Source organism: Varanus komodoensis, unplaced genomic scaffold (assembly GCF_004798865.1).
Source record: "Varanus komodoensis strain SLA01 unplaced genomic scaffold, ASM479886v1 scaffold25, whole genome shotgun sequence".
Taxonomy (NCBI): Eukaryota; Metazoa; Chordata; class Lepidosauria; order Squamata; family Varanidae; genus Varanus; species Varanus komodoensis.
This window is the reverse complement of record NW_025335661.1, coordinates 7,185,020-7,208,286: the sequence shown is the minus strand read 5'-3', so window position 1 is coordinate 7,208,286 and position 23,267 is coordinate 7,185,020. Positions and strand designations below refer to the sequence as shown.

At 38.5% G+C, this 23,267-nt stretch overlaps 1 protein-coding gene across 6 annotated transcripts in view; it reads left to right on the top strand.

The window, feature by feature from the left end:
* The window catches only part of DOCK10 (dedicator of cytokinesis 10), a 197,028-nt gene that overhangs the window by 124,630 nt on the left and 49,131 nt on the right, over window positions 1–23,267 (top strand). For all 6 annotated transcript variants that reach the window (XM_044432859.1, XM_044432856.1, XM_044432860.1 and 3 more), the window contains exons 15-26: window positions 4,688–4,810; window positions 6,322–6,401; window positions 7,105–7,292; window positions 8,285–8,350; window positions 9,317–9,409; window positions 9,902–10,025; window positions 10,245–10,366; window positions 11,272–11,358; window positions 12,242–12,334; window positions 14,946–15,064; window positions 16,980–17,049; window positions 21,870–21,983. In XM_044432859.1, the coding sequence (XP_044288794.1) occupies window positions 4,688–4,810; window positions 6,322–6,401; window positions 7,105–7,292; window positions 8,285–8,350; window positions 9,317–9,409; window positions 9,902–10,025; window positions 10,245–10,366; window positions 11,272–11,358; window positions 12,242–12,334; window positions 14,946–15,064; window positions 16,980–17,049; window positions 21,870–21,983 (1,279 nt within the window). The remainder of the gene's footprint in view (window positions 1–4,687; window positions 4,811–6,321; window positions 6,402–7,104; window positions 7,293–8,284; window positions 8,351–9,316; window positions 9,410–9,901; window positions 10,026–10,244; window positions 10,367–11,271; window positions 11,359–12,241; window positions 12,335–14,945; window positions 15,065–16,979; window positions 17,050–21,869; window positions 21,984–23,267) is intronic.

The following is a 23,267-nucleotide window of genomic DNA, read 5'->3' as shown; positions in this document are numbered from 1 at the left end:
AGAAATGCAGAACACAGGAAAGAAAGAGCAGGACAAATAATGGTCATTAGGAGAAGTGAAATTTTAAAATTTCTAAAATTTTGGAAGACCTCCATTAAGGAAAGGAGAAAGTTTAACAAACCAGTACAATAATAGCTTTATTATAGGAGCAGCTCAAGACAGCTCAGTATAAACACCCTATGAGCTTCTCAGAAATTATAACAAAGCGACAATTCAACTATGAACAAAGCACAATGAATATGCCAAACTTATTTTCCCAGTTTTACCTTTAATGTTGAATGAAGTCTGTATGTGTACTGCTAGTATATCTACAGAGGTTACAATGAAATGTAGAATTTATAAAGAAACTTAAGGGATTGGACTATAAAGGCAGAAAACAAAACTAATATTCTCACTTACTTGCCAGTCCATCCCAATGAAAGGTTATTCTCTAGCACAAAGAATAGTAATTTGGCCCTGCATATTCCACGCAGCATTTTTCTTACTATGCCCATTCTCCATTAGTGCTCTTGCAACAATAACATAATGAGTTGATGGTAGGTTAGCTACAATCATAAAGAAATTTTATGATTTACAGGTGCTTTACAGGTGCTGCCATTTAATTTGGCAATGGCATTTTTCAATTAAATTTACTCTAATCTAGCCCTTTAATTGACATGACATACAGCAAACTGCAGGACAACAGTTTGATAACCTTTAGACATGGTTACCTCAATTTTATATGCTAGTACTAAATGCACTGAACTTTACCAACTGCAGACCATAAATGTGTGCAAGCAGAAATAACACGTGTGTTTACATCTAAAAAAAAAAAAAAAATCCAAATGCAAAGCAAGGTTCACAAGACTGAATCCTTTTCACTAAAAATGACTCCTACCCTAGAAATGGGTATTCCACAGAGAAGACTAGGCTTGAAGGCTACACTTTAATATATCATTTTCTACTGCCTTATTTAGGCATACATAAGAATGCAGGAAGGCCCAAACTGTGTAAGGCAAGGATGCATAAGTTATGCAGCATAACCCACAGGTCACATGTGGACCCAGAGCATGTGTTTTGCATTCCTCAAGCTCCCCCACTGTCATCAAATCCTTTTCCCCAGTGGGCACTACTTTTTCCATAGGACCAAAAGAGCATCCCACATGTTCTGACACACACTGGCTGCATTCCTGACTTTGAGTTGAGTGCAAAGGTCCAGAGGAGAACTTAAAGCATGTTCAGGTGTTGACACTTAAAAGTCTCTTAGATTAGGAACCCTGATTGCACATGCTGGCAGCACATAGAGAAGCTCCCTCCAGAACTTTGTATTTAGTGTGTAACCGTTGGAAGTGGAAGGGAGAGAGCTGCTATGCATGGGAACAATGGGATGAAAGCATTTCATGTCACCCTGTGCCCCCCTACACAGTGGATGACCCTGTGTATTTTTTTGAATGTCTGAATAGAATAAAAATACTACAGTCAGAAAACAATTGTATGACCCTTTTGCCATCTGTGACAACTGGCTGTCATCCACACAGAGATGGATGTATAGCATGGAGACATCTTCCTTGGAAAGGCTTCCAAATGAGAGGCAGCAGATGCAACACCATTTCTCCTGTCATGTAAATGGAGCAGCAGCTGTCATCTTCCTTTTCCTTTTAAGGTTCAGTTTATGCAGAGGAAGTAACAGGAAGATGGTGGTGGTAGTTGTGGCTTCAACTAAAAAAAAAAGCAAAAAGCAAAAAACCCACAACCCTCCTGCTGCTTCTCATGAGCCATTAATCTGTGTTGCAAACATTAGTTTCTACACTTCATGATTAATTGATTATATATATGCACAAACACCAATGACATTTTAAAATGCAAATTACAATTCTGCGGTGTGGGCCAGTGGGTGGCTGCAAAGCCAGCTTCTGAACAAGACACAGGACAGCTTCAACACTGTTGAATCACTTCATCATTCATATATTGAATGTATATTTCCTGTAGTTTGGCAATTTCTCCTGAATTTGGGATAAAAAAGTGGAATTTGATCCAATAATCTTACCAGTCTATAAATAGATTTTTCCACTCCATACACACAATGTGCTGTACAAAAAAATGGCTCAGCTATGATTAAAAGCAGAAATCTTGGACTGTGAATGTGCTTTCCATTTCTTTAATCTCTGGCATTAGCACTATTCCTGTTTTATATGCTTTTTCAAAAATCTATTATAATTTAAAGCAGACACAGACAGCTGGAGTATAATTTTCACATACTCTTGAATTACCCAAAATCTGACAATTTCTCAGCCTTGCAGCCGAAACTGTCCTTCTTTTATGTCACAAAAGATGCTTATTTGTCCTAGATTTTGGGCTGTTGCTCTGTATGATTTCCCAAGAGATAATAATTATAGCATACATTAGAATTGTAATATGACAAGTCAGTTTCCCTTTCTCATATTCCTACACAGCTGCCAGAGTTTACAAATATGATTTGTACTTGGAAGACTGATTCCCCAGTGAAATATTTTCCATATATCCCTCTTCCTCCCATTCCATTATTCTCATTCAAATAGAACCCAGTCTGCAGAACAGTGCAGCATTAATGTCTGCTTTATGGCTCATATATCTGCCCATCCAGTTGCTTTTCCAGTTTCCACTGGTGGGAGATCAGAACATAAAGAGCTTGCAGCTTTAAAATAAAGAATGCTAGCCCAACTTAGGAATTCACTAATTAGCAGCTCACTCTAATAAGGCACTTTTCCTATCTCATTTATTTTCAAAATTGGTACTGTAAGATGTCATGCTAAACCATAGTTTCCTTTAGCAAGCCATAAATTTATTTATTTAGTTAGTTAGTAAACTTTTATGCTGCCCCATTCACCGAAATGAAGTGCTTTCAGCTTGTGTATCCCCATTCTCTCACCCACTGCCCAGAGGAGTTTGGAAATTTCACTTCTACTTTTGCATAACTACCACCTGTGCTGTCATCTGGACTGATACAAGCTAACTTCAAGCCTTTGCTTACAAAGTTGGCTTCCATCAACAAATAATTGTTGATACTAACAATTGTTGATACAAAATACAAAATGATGTTTGGGCAAAATACTGAACTAGTGCTGTGTAAAACTAAACTCCCTCTCTCAGTCATGAGGAATGAGGACATGAAAGAGGGGATGTGGGTAAAGCTGTGGGATCTCATCAAGGAAACATTTACTTTACCAGATACAGATTTATTATGGGGTTACAAAAACACCCCACACAACCAAAGTAAGTAACAATTACTTGTCCCCAAAGTAGTGCCTTGACAGGACATTTTTCTAACATTTTTAATATTTTAATTTTAAAACACACTTTTTCTGGAACCATTTCAGTATGTGTGGTATACATTGGAAAATGACTTGAGTTAGTAAAATAACTTTAAAATGCATTTATGTATACTTTTAGGGTTGTTAGAAGAAGTTCCATACAAGTAAGCTACTTATGAGTTATTCTTTTTTGCTGCTTTCTTCAGCTTTTACTCTTGAAGATAAAGAGGAAAAACTGGGGAAAGGTCAAAGACCCTGGGAAAAGTCAAGAATCTGTCTATCAAAGGAAATAGCGAGCTGTGAGGCAAGGAAAATGCAAGGAAAATAGATAAAATTCTCATACACTCAAAAGAAGCTAATACTTATGTATGACTTTAGTAAATTCATCCATGTACCCTTCACTTTTAACACAAGACTCCCAGCATAGACACGAAAACAATACAATCAAATACAATAAAATCCAATATTCAAAACAATAAAATTTCAAAAGCAGTAGTCTATAGCCTGATAATGAAACCTAGCCAAAAGCATAAAAACACTCAAGCTAGCTCAGTAAGCAGGAATGCCTGGGCTGGTAGAAAGTTTCCACCTGACAATGGAACTTTCTTGGAAGAACTTTTCTGAAAAACATTCCAATTTGAAGATACCACAGCAGAGATTCTTCCTCATTCTTGCCTTCCAGAGTGGGTGGACTCAAGGCCTCCTTTTATGACATTTCAAGCCGATTCGTGTGTTAAGAAGCTGTTCTGTATTGCCCTGTAATTTCAATTGCCAGTAAGAGGCAGGTATTCTTCTGAATCCCATAGCACAGGATGACTGGTTATCTAGTGACACAGCTTGATCCTACACTGGATCAGTGTCTAATTCACAACGAATTAATTTTGTTTTGTTTTGTTTCAGAAATTTATATACCACCTTTCAGGGTGTATGTATAGGCTTTCAGGAATACCTACTGCTTTCCCAAGGTAGCTTACCAACACACTTCATGATTTGAGCAGATGCCTTTATACAGTATTCATATTACCAGGACATCTTTGTCATTCTGCTGGTAGTTCTTGCTATTGTTAAATGCCTGTTCTTTATTGTGGAGGTTTTAAATCCCTGTGCACAAAGTGAGGAAAAATGATGCAGTAACCTTGCTAAAGCTAAGGAGATTTGGATCTGGTTAATGACTATCTGAAAGACCTTGAATGTGCATCACTTGATGAAAGAAAGATCCAAAGCAGTAACATTTAATTTCAGGATGATGGGTTTTTTCACAAAAGATGAAACTAGTAAAAAGGTAGCTGAAGTAGGTATCTGGTAGCAAAGGAACTTTTGCTTTCCTGAGGATAAATGTCTTGTGTGTCTTTAAGAGTATTAAAAATTGTATCAGTGATGGTTTAGTGACTGATTGTCATATAATATATTTATTCTAGGCCAGTTTTTAAGGACAATCAAGGAAATATAGACCGAGATTCACGGTTCTCACCTTTGTTCAGGCAAGAAAGTAACAAAATTTCAACAGATGACTTAATGAAACTAATAACAGAATACAGAAGGTAAGGAAGCCTTGCTTGGGTGTGTTTAGGACTTTAGCATATTGTATTAATTATTTTATATTAATGGTTTTGCTTCCATAAAGGAAACAAAATAAGCACATTATATAGAATAGTGTTCATGTTAGTCTGTTATATGCAAGCTGAACCTTGAGCAAAGCTCTCCAAGAAAAATGGAGAGGTGTTTGATATAGAAACAACTTTTATGGCCACTTGATTGCAGTGCTGCATGAAATTAACTTATGCAGAAGCAAGGAAAAAGCATGAGGATTCAATATGTATGAACAAATTTCATGGCGGAAAGCCTTATTGGTTGCTATTGGTTAGATGCAATGTCTTTATTCAGAATTCTTTTTTATTATTTATTTCATCCTATATTCAAGAAGACACCCCCCCCCCCGCATCTGCAGGCTTTTTTGTTGTGTAATAAGAAGCAGATGAGGCTTGTGTGTTGTCTGCTCAGTCTTGATGAGTCATGCAGGACCCTCGCAGGTGTTGATAGCACAACAAATTTAGTGTTTTCAACAGTGTTCCTCCTAGGTTAAGGAAAGGAGAATCTGGAGGCCAAATGGTTGTATTCACTGTGACTAACACTGAAGTGATTCTCCCTCACTTAGGCATGTTATATAGGATTAACAAGCACAGCCTTAATAATGGCTTCCAAAATTGCCACTGAGATACTTTTGAACAGTGTGGTTCTCCTTTCCTCATCCCCTCATTATTACCTGCGGATTCTGAATCCATTCAGAGGCAACACAGAAGTAAGGTAGAGTGTATTTCCTGCTGTTGCAAGGCAGGCAATTACAACAGCTATTAGCACAAGTAGCAGAAATAAGGTTGCATGAACTGGGTTTGGTTTTTTTCTTATTCACCTTTCCTCAATTTGAATATGAGAATGCTATTTCGCTATAGTTTGGCTACAGCTGGCCCTATTCTTTGTTGCACATGCAATTCTAGGGAATGGCCATCCAACAGACAGAGGGCTCCCTCTGTCTATCCTAAGTCCTGTGAGCAGCAGCCAGTCTAAGAGGAGGAGGATGGAGCAAAAACACTTCCCATTCCTCTTTTTCTTGACCATTTCAGCTAGATGAACCTCTCAACTCATCTGCTTTGTTCTGGAGACAATAAATGATAAATAGGCTTTGGATCTGTGGATCCTGGTCTCTCTTCCTTCCCCTCCTGCCTCCTCTCCTTCTCCATTGCTTTACCACCTTTTCCCCAAGCCCTTCCAACATCACTACTGCAGCCTCAGAAGAGCAGGCACCAGTGGGCTTTCTGCAGTGGCTATGATGAGGAGAGGGAAGGATATGGTCTCTGATTTTCCCTCCAAACATTGTAGCCATATACATAGCCATGGTAGAGGGGATCCTCTATATCTTGTCCCTGGGGTGTTCTATCAGGGACTATAGGGTTGTGCTGTTCTTTAATTATTTTATAACTGGAGTTCACAGTACAGTTGTTACTTACTCTGTCAGTGTCAGCTGTCTAAAATGTTATCTTTTCTATGTTTGCAGAACAGAGAAGATAAATAAAATTCAGACCATCCCAGGCAGTTTAGAAATCACAGTTGATTGTGTACCTTTGGAGCACCCAAGTAGGATTTCATTTTATAATCATTAAAATGTGCTATTACTAAGTATTAATATGAGAAATTAAACTAAGAAAAAAGGAATGTGTTTTAATCATGTTTGTTTCATTGGTTCTGTGGTTGCTGATGGATGGATGGATAGATAAAGGGATAGATAGGTAGATGAGTTGTTCTATTGGCATGCATCTGAAGGCTTGTTACACAGCAGATGTGGTCAATAAAAGTGCATGCAAGGGCAGTGCACATTCCATAGAAGTGGAAAAAGATGAAGGTTGAATAACTCGTACTTTCTCCCATAAACTTGTGTTATGGAAAGAGATGTTAATTCTTCAGAACTGCTGATGCCATTCATAAGAGACTTTCAATTTTTGCATGCAGCCTGTACCTGAGGATTGTAAGATCCTACAGAAGAATGTGGGAGATGGCCAAATGGGAGGAAAAAATGCTGAAAATCACCCTCTCTATAGTCCCCTAACAGATATCTATTAGTAGAGGGACATGAATTGTATGCTGCCTTACATTTTAGGTCAGGAAGTCTTCATTGGTTGGATTGTTCATTAACTGATATAATGATATTGCTGTTTATAGCACAGGAAGGGTATATGAAGCTCTAGTCCACTGGGCTTTCTAGATTATAAACTCTAATTTAAAGTACTATAACTTTAAGACTTAATGGCTTTATTCCTTTTTCTCTTTTGTCTTTCTCAAGATTGTGTAACATCATCTTTTATTCCAATAAAGCCATTTAATGATATCAAGGAGCATAAACCAACAGTAGAAGTGGAGGAATTTGTCCAAGAATCTACAAAGTACTCCCAGACTCATAAAATATATAAAAACCAAATCTATATCTATCCCAAACATCTGAAATATGATAGCCAAAAATGCTTCAACAAGGTATGTCCATCAGGAGGGCAATAGGCATAACAGAGCAAGCCTCAGCATGCTTACTCAAAAGTAAGTCCGACTGAGTTCAATGAGATTTACTACCCAGTAAGTACTCTGCGGATTGCAAACTAAATATTGATTCCTTGACTGGAGGGTGCAGGTGCTTTCAGTGCCTTGGAAAATGCATTGGGTTGTGATGCTTTCAGTTACTTCTCAGACTCAGCAGTTCACAGGAAGCTTCTGATTGGGTTAAAGCAGTTGAATAATTGCTTCTCTGCACATTGAAAGTTGACTGTGCTCCTACTAACCAGCCAGTTACCTCAAATTCAGTTGGATTGATTTGTTATGTGTGCAGTATTCATCTGACCCCATGCTTTTTTCAACCCCAGTCATATGTAGGCATTGATGTTAACATAAGTCCTGTTGATTTTGTTGACTGTATTTAGACTGGCATAGTGCAGTTTTGTCGTGGATTATGCCTGTCTTTTTCTTTTCTTTTTGCTCAATCTAAAAATTATATTTATTTTAAATTCTCAATTGAAGTTAATGTGCTGTCATTTTCTTAAGTGGTAGCTAATGGCAACAGAGAAGCAGCTACAATTTAATGGAATCAAGGCTCATACTTAACATAGTTTCATTAAAATATGTTTCACTGAACTCAGTAGGACGTGCTTCAAAGCAAGGGCACATCGACGTGCTGAAATCAATCACATTTAAGCATACAGGAGGTATAGAACCGTGATTGCCACCTTAGGCCTTTGCAATTAACCTTAAAAGGTCATTTTGCATACTAACATCTACTGGAAGTAAATTATACCAAGGCACATCCAGAAGCTAGAAAGACCGCCTTCTGTATCATTCACATAATCCAGCTGACATGAAGTTAAATATTTCCAAATTGTTCTCTGCTGGATTCACATTCACATCTGGAACAAACCCCATCTTTAATCTTCACGTAATTTTATGGGCTAATGATTTCCATTTGCACCTTTACATTATAGGCACGGAATATCACAGTGTGTATTGAATTTAAAAGTTCCGATGAAGAAGATTCCAAGCCAGTGAAGGTGAGGAAAGATGGATCCCATTTGCAATGTGGGGTGTCTAGATCCTTTAACATTCCAGTGTAATAACAGTTATGGGTGGAAATTGCCAGTTCCACAGTATTGCTGTTAAAAGGATTTTTGAAAAAGCCAGTGCCTGATGTGATAAAAGGGGCACCCTGGATGATGCAGGATTGATCCTTATCAGTGTCCATTTATAAAATATGAACTAATGCTTGTAGAGAGAGCTGTGAATACTCTCTGTATTACAGGATATTTCCCTCTGTGAATGCACCCTTCATTGCTATCAGGACCTGGAATCCAAGAAGCTGAATTAGGGTCATCCACCACCTTTTGTGTGCTGTCAACCTTTTTCCTTTGGAAATCTGGTCCTCATGGCATGCCCTGAACTGCCTTTAAAGTAATTTGCAATGTGACGTGTGGGGTGGTTATTTGAGAAACTGTGGCTGTGAACAGTTTCACAGTTCTTTGGATTCTGGCTATTGTGGCTTCCCATATTACGGACAGTTTACTTCAACTGCCTAAACATGTTTATGATAGCATAGAATATACTGTGAAAATTCAGGCTGATACAGCCTTCTGACTATGACCACCAGTGCTTTTTTTGTTAAAAAAAAAAAAAAAGGGTTCGGAAGCTCATGTCAGAAGCTTCCCAATCCCAATCAGAAGCGGAGCAGCATCCCAAGCAGCTATCTCTCACTATCAGATAGCAGATCGGAGCAGCATCCCAAGCAGCTATCTCTTACTATCAGATGGCAGATCGCAGACGCAATAGCAGCCTGCAGGCACTATGTTAATGATGTTTGCTGCTGATCTGCCACACCAAAACCACTTCGTAAAACCCATTGAAAAAAAGGTCCCAGAACGCGGTTCCGGTGCGTTCTACCACAAAAAAAGCCCTGATGACCACAAGCTATTAGCTCCTGTTGATACAATCCACACATCCTAAAATAAGGTCTCTTTAAACAGTGTATCTATGGGAAGCCTGGTGGACCCCTCTTTACATCTGCAGCTTATACAGCTGTGCTACATCATTCGCAGAATCCTGATTTCTATGATGAGGTCAGTCTATATTTTCTTTTACTGAATACTACTGTAATAAATAGATTTCTTAAGGTGGATTTGAAAACAGGACTGTTAATATCAGTCTGAAATATAACATTTTCAGTGGCTATATGTTTGGTGTTTATGTGCACCCACTCTTGACTTGGTAAACAATTGGCCATTTTCATGTGGCCATTTTCTTTCCTTTTCTTTAATTTGTAACATGTATCGAGCTATTTGATCATATGCACTGGTTTAACAATTGCAAAGTATTCCAGCTGGAATATGGAATGGTGCAGAACTTTATATTCATGTCACTATTATATGCATAGCATGTGCTATAGCATGGAAAGGAATGGAGCAGCAGCCTGATAAACAGAGCCGTCAGAGCTCCAATGCACAATGAAACAAGAATAGTAGGTTTGTAATTAGGATCCGGCCATGCTGCCTCTTTCTCTCTGTTCCTGTAATCCTTTAAATTGAAGATAAATATCATATTTTGCATTTCAGATCAAAATTGAGTTGCCTACTCAGCTCCATAAGAAACACCACATTCTGTTTTCATTTTATCATGTCACCTGTGACATCAATGCAAAAGCTAATGCCAAAAAGAAAGAGGCCCTGGAAACATCAGGTACCTATACTTGATTTCTGTTCTGACTGTTTGCCTCAATTTGATGTATGCCTATCATCAGTTTAGGCCCAGCTTTTAGGACATTTGTTGTTCTTGTCATTGTTGCTTCTGCTTAAGTAAGCCAAGAAAGTTGTTAGGATAAGATTTGATTTTCTGGTTGATATTGCTCCATTTTATTTGAATAAACCCCAAAAGGCTAATATCTGCTTTTTGGTGCAGTGGGATATGCTTGGCTACCATTGTTGAAAGATGACCAGCTAATGTCTCAAGATCATAACCTACCAGTGGCAACCAGTCTGCCTCCTGGTTATCTAAGCCTTCAGGATCCTGCAACTGGAAAGGTATTATGTAGTATTCAATTGTTTTCAAAGCACTTAATAATGTTAAAGTTTAAGATGTTTGGAGTACCTTTACAATATTGTTAGTTGTTCGTACCTTAATAACATAAAGGTTAATAAAATAAAATGTGGACTTATTCATAAATACTGCTTCTTATGTAAAATGGTGAGTCTGTGTGTGCTTGTGAATCAACACCCATGTGAATCAACACCCTTTTTGGTAGTGGACAGATCTTCTGAGTTAGCATATTTGTGCATCTAGTGATTTGAGAGAATTTATATACTGTTTTTCATATAAAAAATAAATGAATCCTAAAGCAATTTACAAGATAATATTGTGATAAATTATAGTTAAACCAATAATTAAGATAAAGGATGACTTCATACAGCGTAACAAAGCAGGATATGGGTTGAGTGTGGGTTGACATTGAACAGTGGGGTTTTGTTGAATCGTGGGTTGTTGTGTGAATCCAACCTCACTTAGAAAGTGGCCAAATACATCTCTTCTGGTCACCTGCAAGTAAGTTTAATTATTCTTTGAAGTTGGTTCAAGGTTTATATGCAGCAGCCTGTGATATCAAAAATGTCTTAGCTTGGTCATGCCTGTCAAACCCTTGTATAGAAATGTATAATTCTAATGACAAGAATCAGTATTATTTATAACTGTGCTCAGCTTCTAGACAAGGTGAGAAAGATCCATGACACTTATTCTGTCTACATAGTTCCTCACAGCCTCAAAATTCACCATAATTCTATAAATATGGGCATTGGTCTGGGTATTACGGAAGTGCAAATATGTGTCCAGTATACTATCACAAGCTACAAAAACAGCATATTCACACTTACTTCATATTGCAAATTAAGTCATTCACTAGGATTTTTTGGTGAGATTTGTGTTTTATTTACAGCATAGTGGAAGTGACATTAAGTGGGTGGATGGAAGGAAGCCACTCTTCAAGGTGTCTTCATTTGTTGTATCAACAGTTTATACTCAGGTAAGCATCTTTTTAATCTTATCTCAAGAAATGGGAGTCTGTGATCACTTCTCTAACGTCATACATTGAATCACCAAGACTCCTAGGATCCAAGATTCAAGTCATCCTAATTCTAGTCATCCATAATTTATAAAGACATAAGGATTGCCAAAAGCAAAAGTGAATAGCTAAGGAAATAAATTGAATGCTTTCTTTTGCAGAAAAAGGATAGTGTGCAAGTACCGCTAAAATGTATAAAAAAGAGAAAAAAACTGATTTTCATGCAAATTATCAAGGAATCTAGCAGAGTTGCCACAAATCTGTTCAAGACTAAATCAGGCATGAACATGTTATTTTAAGGGGCCAAAATGACTGGCATTAATGTTATTCTGACATTTAATTCATTAAGAGAGTGATTCTCTGTCCCCTCAACATCATATGGGGGCCCAAAGGATACTTTGGAATCCCAGATCCAAGGTGAGAAACAAAGCTCCCAGGCTGGAGCTGGAAATCCACACTCTGTGTCTTCAGCAGCCAGTGCAGGAAGAACCAGAGTGGCTGCCTCTTTGAGGTCAGGAAAATGCTCTTGGACTGGGGACAAAGTGGGTGGGAAGCAGTAGGGAAAGAGAATGCAGAGACCAGGCCATGACATATCCCGTGTCCTCTGCAACCTCCTTTCATTCCTCTCCAGCACATCCCAGCTAGATGGCCAAATGTGGCTGCCTGGCTAAAATGCTGAGTGGAGCAGTATGGAGGTGGAGGTCTCCCCTGCCACTCCGTGTATGATGCTCATCAGCTTCTGCAGCTGGGACTTGCAGGCACTGACGTTGCAACTCACCCCAAGAATGCAAGTCAGCACTGCAGATGTTATGCTAAGCGCTTTTATTTATATTTTCTGTTTTAGGATCCATATCTGAATAGATTTTTCCAGCAGTGCCAAAAAAGGAACAGGGATCTCTCTCAACCACCTACCTCAAACTTTATTATCTCCTGTAAGGTAAATAAATGAAGCAATCTACAAGCTAGTGATAATGCACATAACTAAGTAGCACTGCACTTTACATTTGTTTTGTAAATATATCTGTCAGGATTTTTTCTTTTAAAAACTCTGATCCCTGATAATGAATGGCACATGGATCAATACCTCCAGAACACCTGGAAAATAAGACATGTAGCCCATAAAAACCCTTAACCCAAGCGTTAGTATCCCGTGTATGTACTTCTATATGTCTGTGATTGCCATTCGTGCCATAACCCAGCTGTCTCCCAGGTAGGTAGGTAGGTAGGTAGGTAGGTAGATAGATAGATAGATAGATAGATAGATAGATAGATAGATAGATAGATGAGGGTCCTCATGAACCTGTGAACCAGCAAGCACGATTGCTGACACAACCAGAGCTTTTGCCATTCTTAAAATAACCCCAAATGACTGGAAATACTTCTTTCTGAAATGCCGTGTGTCAGTGAATTTTGCGGAAGGAAGCTCCACTGACTTGTCCCAGTCCAGACAATTCATTCATTGCGTAAACAGTCACCTCCTTGAGTGCAACTGACCTGGTTGAGGCAAAGTGGCACCCCTGGATACTGAGCTATTTTTTATTCACCCTTGGTGACCGAGCAAGTAGATATTTACAAGGGAATTTAGGACAATTCAAGAAAATAACCATGGATTGAAATGACACAAGTTTGTTTTGAAAGCCCTTCCAGTTTCCTGGGCACAAAGTCAGTAGAAGACTATTAATGCATCCCTTTGTCCTAGATTGTTTTGTCTAGCTTTACTGCTATTCTAAGCAGCAATGGCATGATTTGCATAATTATTAAACTACCCATTTAAAACTAACATCTTCTCTTGGTGACCACTATTTCTGATATCACTTGGAAGACATGATCAGCGACCTTACTTCTGTGTTTTAATTCAAAAGTGAAATTTTCAGCCTGTAAGAATAATATTTAGAACTAAATCTGAGCCGTTATGTCATTCACTTTGGGTTTTCCACATTCAAACAGCAGCTGGGCATGGGGTCAGTGGCAGCATGAGGCAATGCAGTCATTAACCAAACCCTTCCTTTTGTGGTGAATTTTACATAGCTCAGTCTCCAACTCATTGCTGGCACTAGGGAAGTCAATCTTCTCTAGCGGTTCCTCAAAGTGCACACAACACACGATCAAGCTGCTAGAGGAACACTGCATTTATATCAGCATGATGCTTCCTTCCTTTCTTTCTCTCCGCCCTCCCCCACACCCCATACACTCAGGATACTGGCATTGGGTTACCACAGTTTATCATCAAATCAATTCTGTCGCTGTTGTGACGGAACTGGATGGAATTTTTTATCTCGCCACTCTGACACAGGGCAGCAAGCAACAATTAAAATGAAGGACAAAACACAGTAAAATCCCAAATAAAAGTGCAATAGAATAAAAAACAGGGGCAAGTGCAGCAGACGAAACAGAGGCCTTAAAGACTCATCTATCTGATCACACAAGTGGCATCCTAAGCAGGGAAGATTTTGCCAGACAGGGAAAAGCCATAATAAAGGCAATCAACTGAGCCTGCTATGGCCATGAGTTGTACAAATTAGGCATGGAGGCTCTTTCGCCTGTCCCCTTCAGCTGCACTTCCACCATTGTTGGGACATCCAGTTTGGACCAACTGCAATTTCTGAAGACTTCAAAGGTAGTCCCAGGCACAGTGCATTGCAATCTTCCAGTCTAGCTGTAACTGGGGCACATACCACCGTGACCAGGTCTGAGCACAACCCTAAGCTGAAAGAATCCAGAACTGGAAATCAAAACCTAATCAAGAAAGTGTGAAAGTGTGAGAAGCTCACACTCAGCCAGTGAGGTTTATGGATGAGTGTGAATTCAAAAACAGAACTTCCTTGTCCAATTCAGTACTTGAACTACTGGTGAGAGCCAGTGTGGTATAGTGGTTAAGAGAATGGGACTGGGACTCAGGCGATCCAGGTTCGAGTCCCCGCTCGGCCATGGAGCCAACTGGGTGACTTTGGGCCAGTCACAGACTCCCAGCCCAACCTGCCTACCTCACAGGGTTGTTGTTGTGGAGATAAGATGGAGGAGGAGAGATGATGTAAGCTGCCTTGAGCCCTTTGTAGGAAAAAGGCAGGATATAAATCGCAATATAAATAAATAAAATAAATAAAAAACTACTATGCAATTCTGGTTCTGTCTTCATATACCAGTTTTTGAAAATATAGGTGTTCGAGGCATTATTATTGTATGTTACATTGCATTCCACCTTTTTAATTCTTGTAAGGAATCCAGTGCAGCTTATGTAGCTCCATTTTATCCTTACAAGAACAATGCCAAGAGTCTGTGAGGTACCCAAAGTCACAGGCTGAGAGTCTGTGAGGGACACACAGTCGCCCAGTGAGGTTCATGGCTGAGGGGGGACTAGAACCCAAGTCTCTCAGCTCTCCAGTCAGTGTTCTAATCATCACGCCATACTGGCTGAAACACAGGTAAATGTGCAAAACTATACAGTGTGTAACTACACTGATAAAATGGTGTTCATGTGCAACTGTCTTGAATCAGTCTAAAATTAACTTCCTGTAAATGTATGTTTTTCTTTTTCATTTTATATTTAGAATTTGCTTAAAATTGAGAAGATCCATGTAATTGTGAATTTTCTTCCTGTGATTATGAATCAGCTCTTCTGGGTTCTTGTACAGAATAAAGAGGATGAAGTTACGACTGCTGTTACTAGGTACCTGCTGCTTTATTTTCTATTGTATGCATTTCATATTTTGCTTGTCATTCAGGTAATTGTTTTCATCCAGCTCTGATCACTAATGCAAAGAATGGCAATGCCATCTTTTACATTAAAAACATATACTTGTTTTGCAGCATGTTCACATGCATTTTTAAATCCTATTCCTCTTTGCTTGATACAAAACCTCACATGTAGAGGAGAGGATGGGCAGGAAACTGTGGTTATTTTTAGAACACACTTTTTGTTTATATATTTATTGTGGCTTCAGAGTATTTCACGGAAGCTTTCAATTGACTTGCAAAACTGCTTGAGGAATTTTAATTCATCTGCCTTCACAGAGGCTGAGACCTTGCTAAATAAGCTAAAGCATTGCATTTATTTGCGTATTTCACTTTTATACCTCATGATATCTGAAGGCTTCATGGTCAGTTCACAACAGTTTAAAACAATTTAAAACTTAAACTATAATATAGAAATTTAAACAGTTAAGGCCACAGTATAAAGTAAAAATGAGAACTATAGTGAAACCTACGTAGAACAAGCACTAAGATTTAAAATTCAATACAGAATTTAAATAAGACCGAAACTAAAATTCCTGGGAGAACTCCTGGGAAAATAATAAGTCTTCATCCAGTGCCAGAAGGAGTACAATGTAGGTGCTGGGCAAGCCTCCCTGGGAAGCATATTCCATAGTCCAGGTGCCACAACAGAAAAGACCCTCCTGGCAGGTGTTCCCCCAGAAGGACTGATGAGTTTTGGCATTGCCAGGGACAATTCTGCTCCACTCAGCCAAAATTCAGGAGTGGATGGTGAAGCCTGTAATGAATTCTGCAACATTCAGTACTACAGGAGCTTTCTGTCACTATTAGAAGACTGTTTATCTCCCTGTTTTCTGAGCAGCCAGTTCTAGCTGCACACATGTAACTAGTGCTATGCCCAAATCATCCACATGAAAGAGGCAGGGTTTTTCTTCTCTTGTTGGGATGTTGAAAATGTCAAAGGATTTTTTCTTCATGCAGGGCTTCCATGCTTATCCTCTTGAAGATGGCACTTTTTTTAACCATTTTTCCTAATCTGTGCTTGCAGCTTCTCTGACTGCCTGATCTTCTTGGGAAGTTCCCCTAGAGGGCTTAGTCAGGCCTTCCTGACTTGGGGCTCCTGCCCAGGAGTTAAGAGAAAGACGTTTTTGGCTTCTTTGCTTTGATTAAACGTCCTTTTAAAAAGAGAGGAAGAGGGGGACAATGAGGAGGGAGGAAAAGGAGGGAAAGAAGAAAAGGGGAACGGAGAGGAGCAGCAGGAAGAGGACAAAGATGAAAATGAAGATGAAGATGATGAAGCAGCAGCGTTTTGCTTTCAGGTGCTCAGCAATGCAGCAGGCAACAGCCCTGGAAAGCACCCAGGAAAGAGTGCTGCCTAAGACCTGTAGGCAGTTTTCCAAGGAGCCCAAGCAGCTGCAGTGGCTGCTAGCACAGAATAGGGGAAAATCATAAAAGTTCCCCTCAATAACAAGGGTTTAAACAATGAAGGTAAGCAATGAAACCCTGTACCATGAGACCTTTCTCCCAAATTCTCATCCCTATCACAGTTTTTTGGTGCAGTTTCTTTCATGCCTTCCTCTCAACAAATGGTCAGAATCAAACAGATCAAAAACTTGCATGCAGTTTTTTATTTTATTTTTGAAAAACTTTATTTTTGGCCCATGAAAACAGGCTTGAAAAATTCTTTGGTTCTAGTACAGTTTAAATCAATGTGAATTACTTCTCAGCAGATGTCAGTAGTCTTGCACAGACAGACAGACAGACAGACAGACATAATTGAACTGTTCATAGAGTTCAGTGTTAAATATGCAAAGGGAGAAGTAGCATATATGTTTCATCATCATTTTACATGTTCACTCACTAATTTACAGGGTTCTTACTGATATTGTTGCCAAGTTCCAAGAAGAACAATTAGAGCACTGTATCCAGTCATATGTAATGGTAAGAATATTTCATTTGGTGCTTGAACATCTCTGTTACTTTGCACACTTATCCCTCATTTGGCACTTTTCATGACCTTTGTGCAATGTGAGTGTTGACTTCCCTTATTAGCTAACTATGACAATTTATCAGTTGATTTTTCTGTAAGGATGAACATGCTTGCAAACCAGCAAGTAAACTGCAGGAGTAAATTTAAACCAAGAACATAACCTTCTTAGACAGCTTCTCTGTGTGTATTGAAATTGATTGTGCTATAATATTTTGCTAGCTTTTTGTTTTTCCCTCAAGAAAACCTTTCTGTTGTCTAAATTACAGCACTTTTGTACCTGTTTATGGTATGTGAAATATTTTTAATCTTCCAGCATGACTCTGCACATTTTTGTGAACTGGCACTGCTTGTTGTGTTTTCTCCACTCAGTTCTCACTCTAAATGCATCATTGAACTCATGGGGTTGTTCAGGAAGTCAACACTGCGTTCCTTTAAAAGCAGGTTCTAGTAAGTGGCACCAATATAAGTACCCCTGAAGCCTACACACGAATAAGCTACTCAAGCATTTAGCAAACTAGGTCCACTGAATGAATACTAGGTGCTAAAGTGTCAAAAGCCTGGGGACAGGGAGTAAATAACAGGAGGGAAATCTGCTTAGCAGTCTGGGAAAGACGAAATAAATGTCTTGTTTTCCTTCCAGGGATTTTCTTCCAGAAGATGGTGAGGGAACAGTTGTTTCCCCTAATTTTTTTTGTAGGGGGAGGATGATGGTTTTTTTCTCATGCTCTTATAGCTCTAGCTTCACTTATCTAGTGTAGCCTTGGAATCCATTTCATCCTGCTGCTGTTTTACTTTTCCATATTTATTTAAAAACATTTCTAAGGGTGCAATCCAATGTCTTTGACTCTTAGTATCCATAAGGCGCTGATCTTTCCTACTATAGTATTGAATGCAATGACAATAATCATAAACTGAATACATTATTAAGGACACAATCAGATACATGTTTAGATAGAAAAAGGTTGTAGAAGTCCCAACACCCCCAGCCATTATGGCTTGATGGAAGTTGTAGGTCCTTTTTCTTATCCAAAAATGCATAAGGTTGTACCCTAAATAATTTTTTTTTTAAAATCACTGACATTCCACAGTTAAAGTTTACATGCAACTTTCATGTCAGCCTGGTCAGCTATAAAATGCTTTATTCTACTAGTTAGAAAAATGTACAGGTGGGTAGATAGAATCTTCTCTCAAGTCCTGGAGTTACAAAACTTTAGCCCCTACTTCAAACCCTGGTCAATCCAATTTCTTGAAATGGTGGAGTATCCCAGTCTCAGTGGATGGAGAAGTGTATCTTCAGATGTTTTTTATAACTCAAAACTGTACATATGTAAAGAGCCCTATGCATGCAGGCTACGTAATTTACAGACTTCTTACCCATCTCCATTCCTTGGCAGGATTATATATCCTAAAGATATCCAGACAGGAATCCAAGCATCTACATATCATATACATTTTTCATCAAGTGCATGAAACCCAAGAATAGAGTTGATGGGCACAGATCTGTTGCTCTGCTGCATGTTTACTTAAAGACAATATGCTGATTATACCTTAAAATATCAAAGCAGATATAAGCATTGCCTACCATAAGGGAATGTTTCCCCAATCCCCTTATGGTGTTCTGAATCCACTGAATGATCAGTAATAATTACAAATGAATAAGATAAGAAGCAGTGATCTTCAAAGCCACACGCATTCTCTCCCTACCTGGGATATTCCACACAAGGCAAGGTGTTATCAGTCTTCTGATTATCTCAGACTATGCAATGAGTAACCCTAGACACTACAGGAAAGGGAGGAGAAAACAGGTAACTGCTGCAGCCTATGTCTGCTTTAGCATCACTATCCAATCAAGAAGAGTGTGTGACAAGAGATCTATTAAGGAACACTTTTAAGATCAATTGAGCTTAATGCTGTTTCATAACATACACAGTTCATAATTCCTTTTTGTACAATTCACATTCCATTAGTCAAATTACAATTCACATTCCATCAGTTGAAAAAATGACACTAATGCAAATCTGAACATTCAATGGGGTATTGTTCAGGTGCAAATAACAAAAGAATATGTATGTGTTTAATTAGTTGTTGCTAATAGTGTAACAGATAATAGGCTAATTTTTCAGAACAAGCATGGGTGGAATGATTGGTTTGCTCACTCTTTTCATATTCCAAGAAAAAAGAAAGGCTAAGTATGCCAGTCACTACATTTCATGCATTTCTGGATTGAAATACCCAACATTTAGAGCAAAAGAATGGTGCATGTGCAACATAATTGTAGATGTTGATAATTCCATGCTATAAGGAGTAATGTTTTTAATATTTAAGTATATTTCCATATTTCACTGTTTATTTGATCTCATTTGGAATGTCTTCAATTCGTTTTTATTCCTTCTTCTTAAAAAGAAAAAGAAAATGACTTCTATGGGTAAACCAAAAAATGGCAAGTCCATCTGGGAAAATTTGCAATTATCAGACGCTGGCAATTCTGATAACACAGTTGTATCCCTTATTTGCATCAACTCCCTATTCCTAAATCAAGTACTTTCATCATGTTTCTTAGTATTTAGTTCAAGTCAATCAGTCAAAATTTATTGAATAAGTCCTCAGGGCATTTCAAACACAATATACACACATTAAAAACAGACAACAGCTACATAAACTTTAAAATAAAATATTAGCATAATACACTCTAAAACTGAGGTAATTATAATAAGATATTAAAATTATTTAAAAAGAAAAAGAGGTAAAACCATATCTTTTAATAAAATAGCTTTTGTGAACTCATTGAAACACTACATACTTTGTTTTTAAAAAAAACTATTACTTTTAACTGTTAATAGCTCATTTAATCAGATATTTCCCCCCTTCTATTTATTTATTTCTTATTTTAATTTGTATGCTGCTACAGTAGCCCATTCTGGGCTATTTGCATGGCTCACAATATAAAGACAACACAACATTGTAAAATCAATAGCATTAAATCACCATATTCAAAACATATTAATAGTGTAATCCAAATATAAAACAGTGTATAAATATTAAACTATAACATAAACATTAAATAAAACATTTTAAACTAAAATCAACTAAAACAAAAAAAAGTCAATTTAAAAATCAAATAGCCATAAAAATCCATTTATAACTGTTTAGGCCAGATGGGGAAAGAAAACTCTCTCCCTCTGGGGTCTTGCCCAGAAATCTTCCATCCAATTAGAAGAAAAAGTACATTTATTATCAAAGAGCTTTGATGATAATCAAAAGAATCAGAAAGAAGGTAGATGATCCCTTAAAAAGAAATCTAAGCCATTAAAGTGTCTAACCAGCACAGATTCCAAACCTAGTCCCACACATCAATCATCAGAGAGTAATTTATGAACCACCAGCTACTTGTCAGGAAAGAAACCGGGGTCCAGAGCAATGGCACATCTAGGTGCCATCAGTCTCCCAGTCTCAACAAAACAAAGACTCCACATTCTTTTATCAAAAAGGCAGAATAAAGAAATTCTACACCTGCTCCTACTTAGGCTAGTTAGGCTCCTAGTAATACAAAAAGGTAGCTATTGAGTATGGGAAAGACACTTGGCCAGATCCCAGAAGTCAACTATCTTAAAGTAGACTTGATAGAAGAAAGTAGCTATGGGAAGACACCCCCGTACCACTTTTGCCTAATAAAATAAGGCATGACTTTTACTCAAAGAATTGTTTCTTAGTTTTCTTTGCAGGGTCCAGTCACTTTATGATTTTGAAACAAAACTGAAAAATGAGTAAACAGCACACAGAATCCTAGAGGATGTGATGTATTCACTAAATTATCCTGCATATAAATAAAGTTGCATTGATCCACAAAAATAGCGTTACCAAAGGTGGACAGGGTTTTGTATACCCCTTTCTTGTCCCTGAAGGGAATTTCCAGCTGTCCAACCTGAAGTATCTAAACTAGGAGTAGGGAACTGTGTTCCTTCAAATGATGTCAGATTACAACTCCCATCGTCCCTCACCTTTGGTTATGCTGTCCAGGGTTGATGGAAGTTGCAGCTCAAAAACATTTACATGGCATATGTTTCCCAGCCCACTTTGGTAAAACACAGAACTCTGGTAAATCTGAAAGCTACAGACATGCCAATCATAGAGATAGCCTCAAGAACACACCATACATAATTCCTGTCTAGAATATCTCACTGGGCTACATATCAGTCCAAAACCCTTCTGCTTGCTAATTTTTCTGATTTGATTGATAAAGGGGGCACATGAAATCAATGCAAGTTCTGCTTCAAACTTACCTGTAAGTGCTGTGATGTCCTTTAATATAAAGGACATTACCAACAGTATTGTTATTACTGTCAGGTATCAGGTCAGAATTTTTTTCATGTTACATTAGGCTGGCTCACACTACACTGTGAGTTATTTAACCCTATAAGCCTTGGTGTGTGCCAACCATCTGTTTGATTTTGCAACCCTAATTGGAGGGTTGCTTGGTTGTCCAGACCTGGACTTCAAATAAACCTCAGCTTGTTGTAGGATTATGTGAGGATTGTTTGATCTTCATATAAGGTGCAATAGCTGGGTTTGCCTGATCCCTAGTTGGGTGTTCAGTAATCAAATTGTGCTTGGCATATGCTGTGGTGGACTGTACTTTAAATAACCCATGTTGAGCCTTGGCATGCATGTGAACTGGGTCAGTGAGTCTGCAAAAACTAACTTTTTTGGTACTGCTTCTCTGTGGTTTTGTGGTATGAAATCACACTTACCTTCCCTTGCTCTGCCCTTTTAGTATGTATTCAAATCCAAGTCATTTGAAGAAAGGACTGTTCACGAGGAGCTAGCCAAGAACATGACTGGACTTTTGAAGTCAAATGAGCAAAGAACAGTGAAACATATTTTAAAGGTAAACCTCTCCCTTTCACTTTTCACCAAGCTGGAAATGTAGGAGAAGTTTGGATAGATGTATAATTTTCTACATGATCCTGTTTTGGGCCAATGGCTGCCAGTTAGCACAGAGTGGTTCACTTTCTATGGATGTGATTATCCTCTCTACTGAAGTGAGTGGATAAACAAAAGCACCATGTATCCATAGAATCCATGTAGGATTCTGGATTGAGGTGACAATATTTAAATACAGGGAAATGCGATGTTTAATTTTCAAAGGCATCTCTATTGGGAGGACCTCAGATCAAAGAAAACCACAGCCTGGAATCATGCCAAACTCTTACAGTGCAATGTGTAAGTTAATATTTGGATCATTCGGATTTGGGGGTCTCCACCTACCAAATTTCAGTTTGATATCAGCCCTGTCAGAAATGTTTAAAGCACAGAGGCTTCCTGCATGATTCAGTACCCTGCCTTTTTGTGGGTCTCTGTTGCAGTCACCTTCTAGATGTGAGAGGCAAGAGGACTGGTGATGCAGGGAGGTGTCCTTAGCATGCTCATTACACCACCACCCTGCATGTCAGAATCCTGCACACCTTGCAAATGCTTTAACAAGTCTATTGCTTCTTACAGAACCTATTTCACTTCACAGAAGTGTGACATGCAATGTGGAAACTTACCAACTCAGCATTTGGTGATTTTTTTTAATGAAAAAGTATTGGTCAAATCCAGATTTACTGCTTTATAGAGCAAAAGGGCTCCTTCTATTTGCAGAGAGAAATGAGATCCACTGGAGGTTTTCAATAAAGAAAAGGAGCAGGGTAGTATTTTTCACGTATTCCTCCTACAGCCCACACTGTTTTGGAGAGTTGCCCAGCCTCTAGAACAGGCAGAGGTGGGCTTCAGAGGGACAAATCAGTAAAAATCACCACCTCAGCCCCCTGCCTGCAAGGCCACTGCAACTCTGCTGACCACAAGTCTGGATTCAACCCATTGTACGTATTTGCATGTATGCAAGCCAGAACTTCATTTGGAGCCTTGATTATGGAGAGGAAATTAATTTTCTCATATAATGCATAATCATGTCAGCAGCTTGGCAGCTTCCTTTCTGGAAGCAAGATGGCAGTATGAACTGGTTGGATCATAGAAAATGTTCCAGAATATTTTGCAGTCTTTTAAAAAGCTATTGCTGTGCAGGTTTCCTTATTAACTAGATTACACAGGTCATTCTAATTTTTAAAAGAAGTTGTACATTAGATGATCAGTAAAAAGGGGGAATTAAACATTTCTGTCATCATGACAA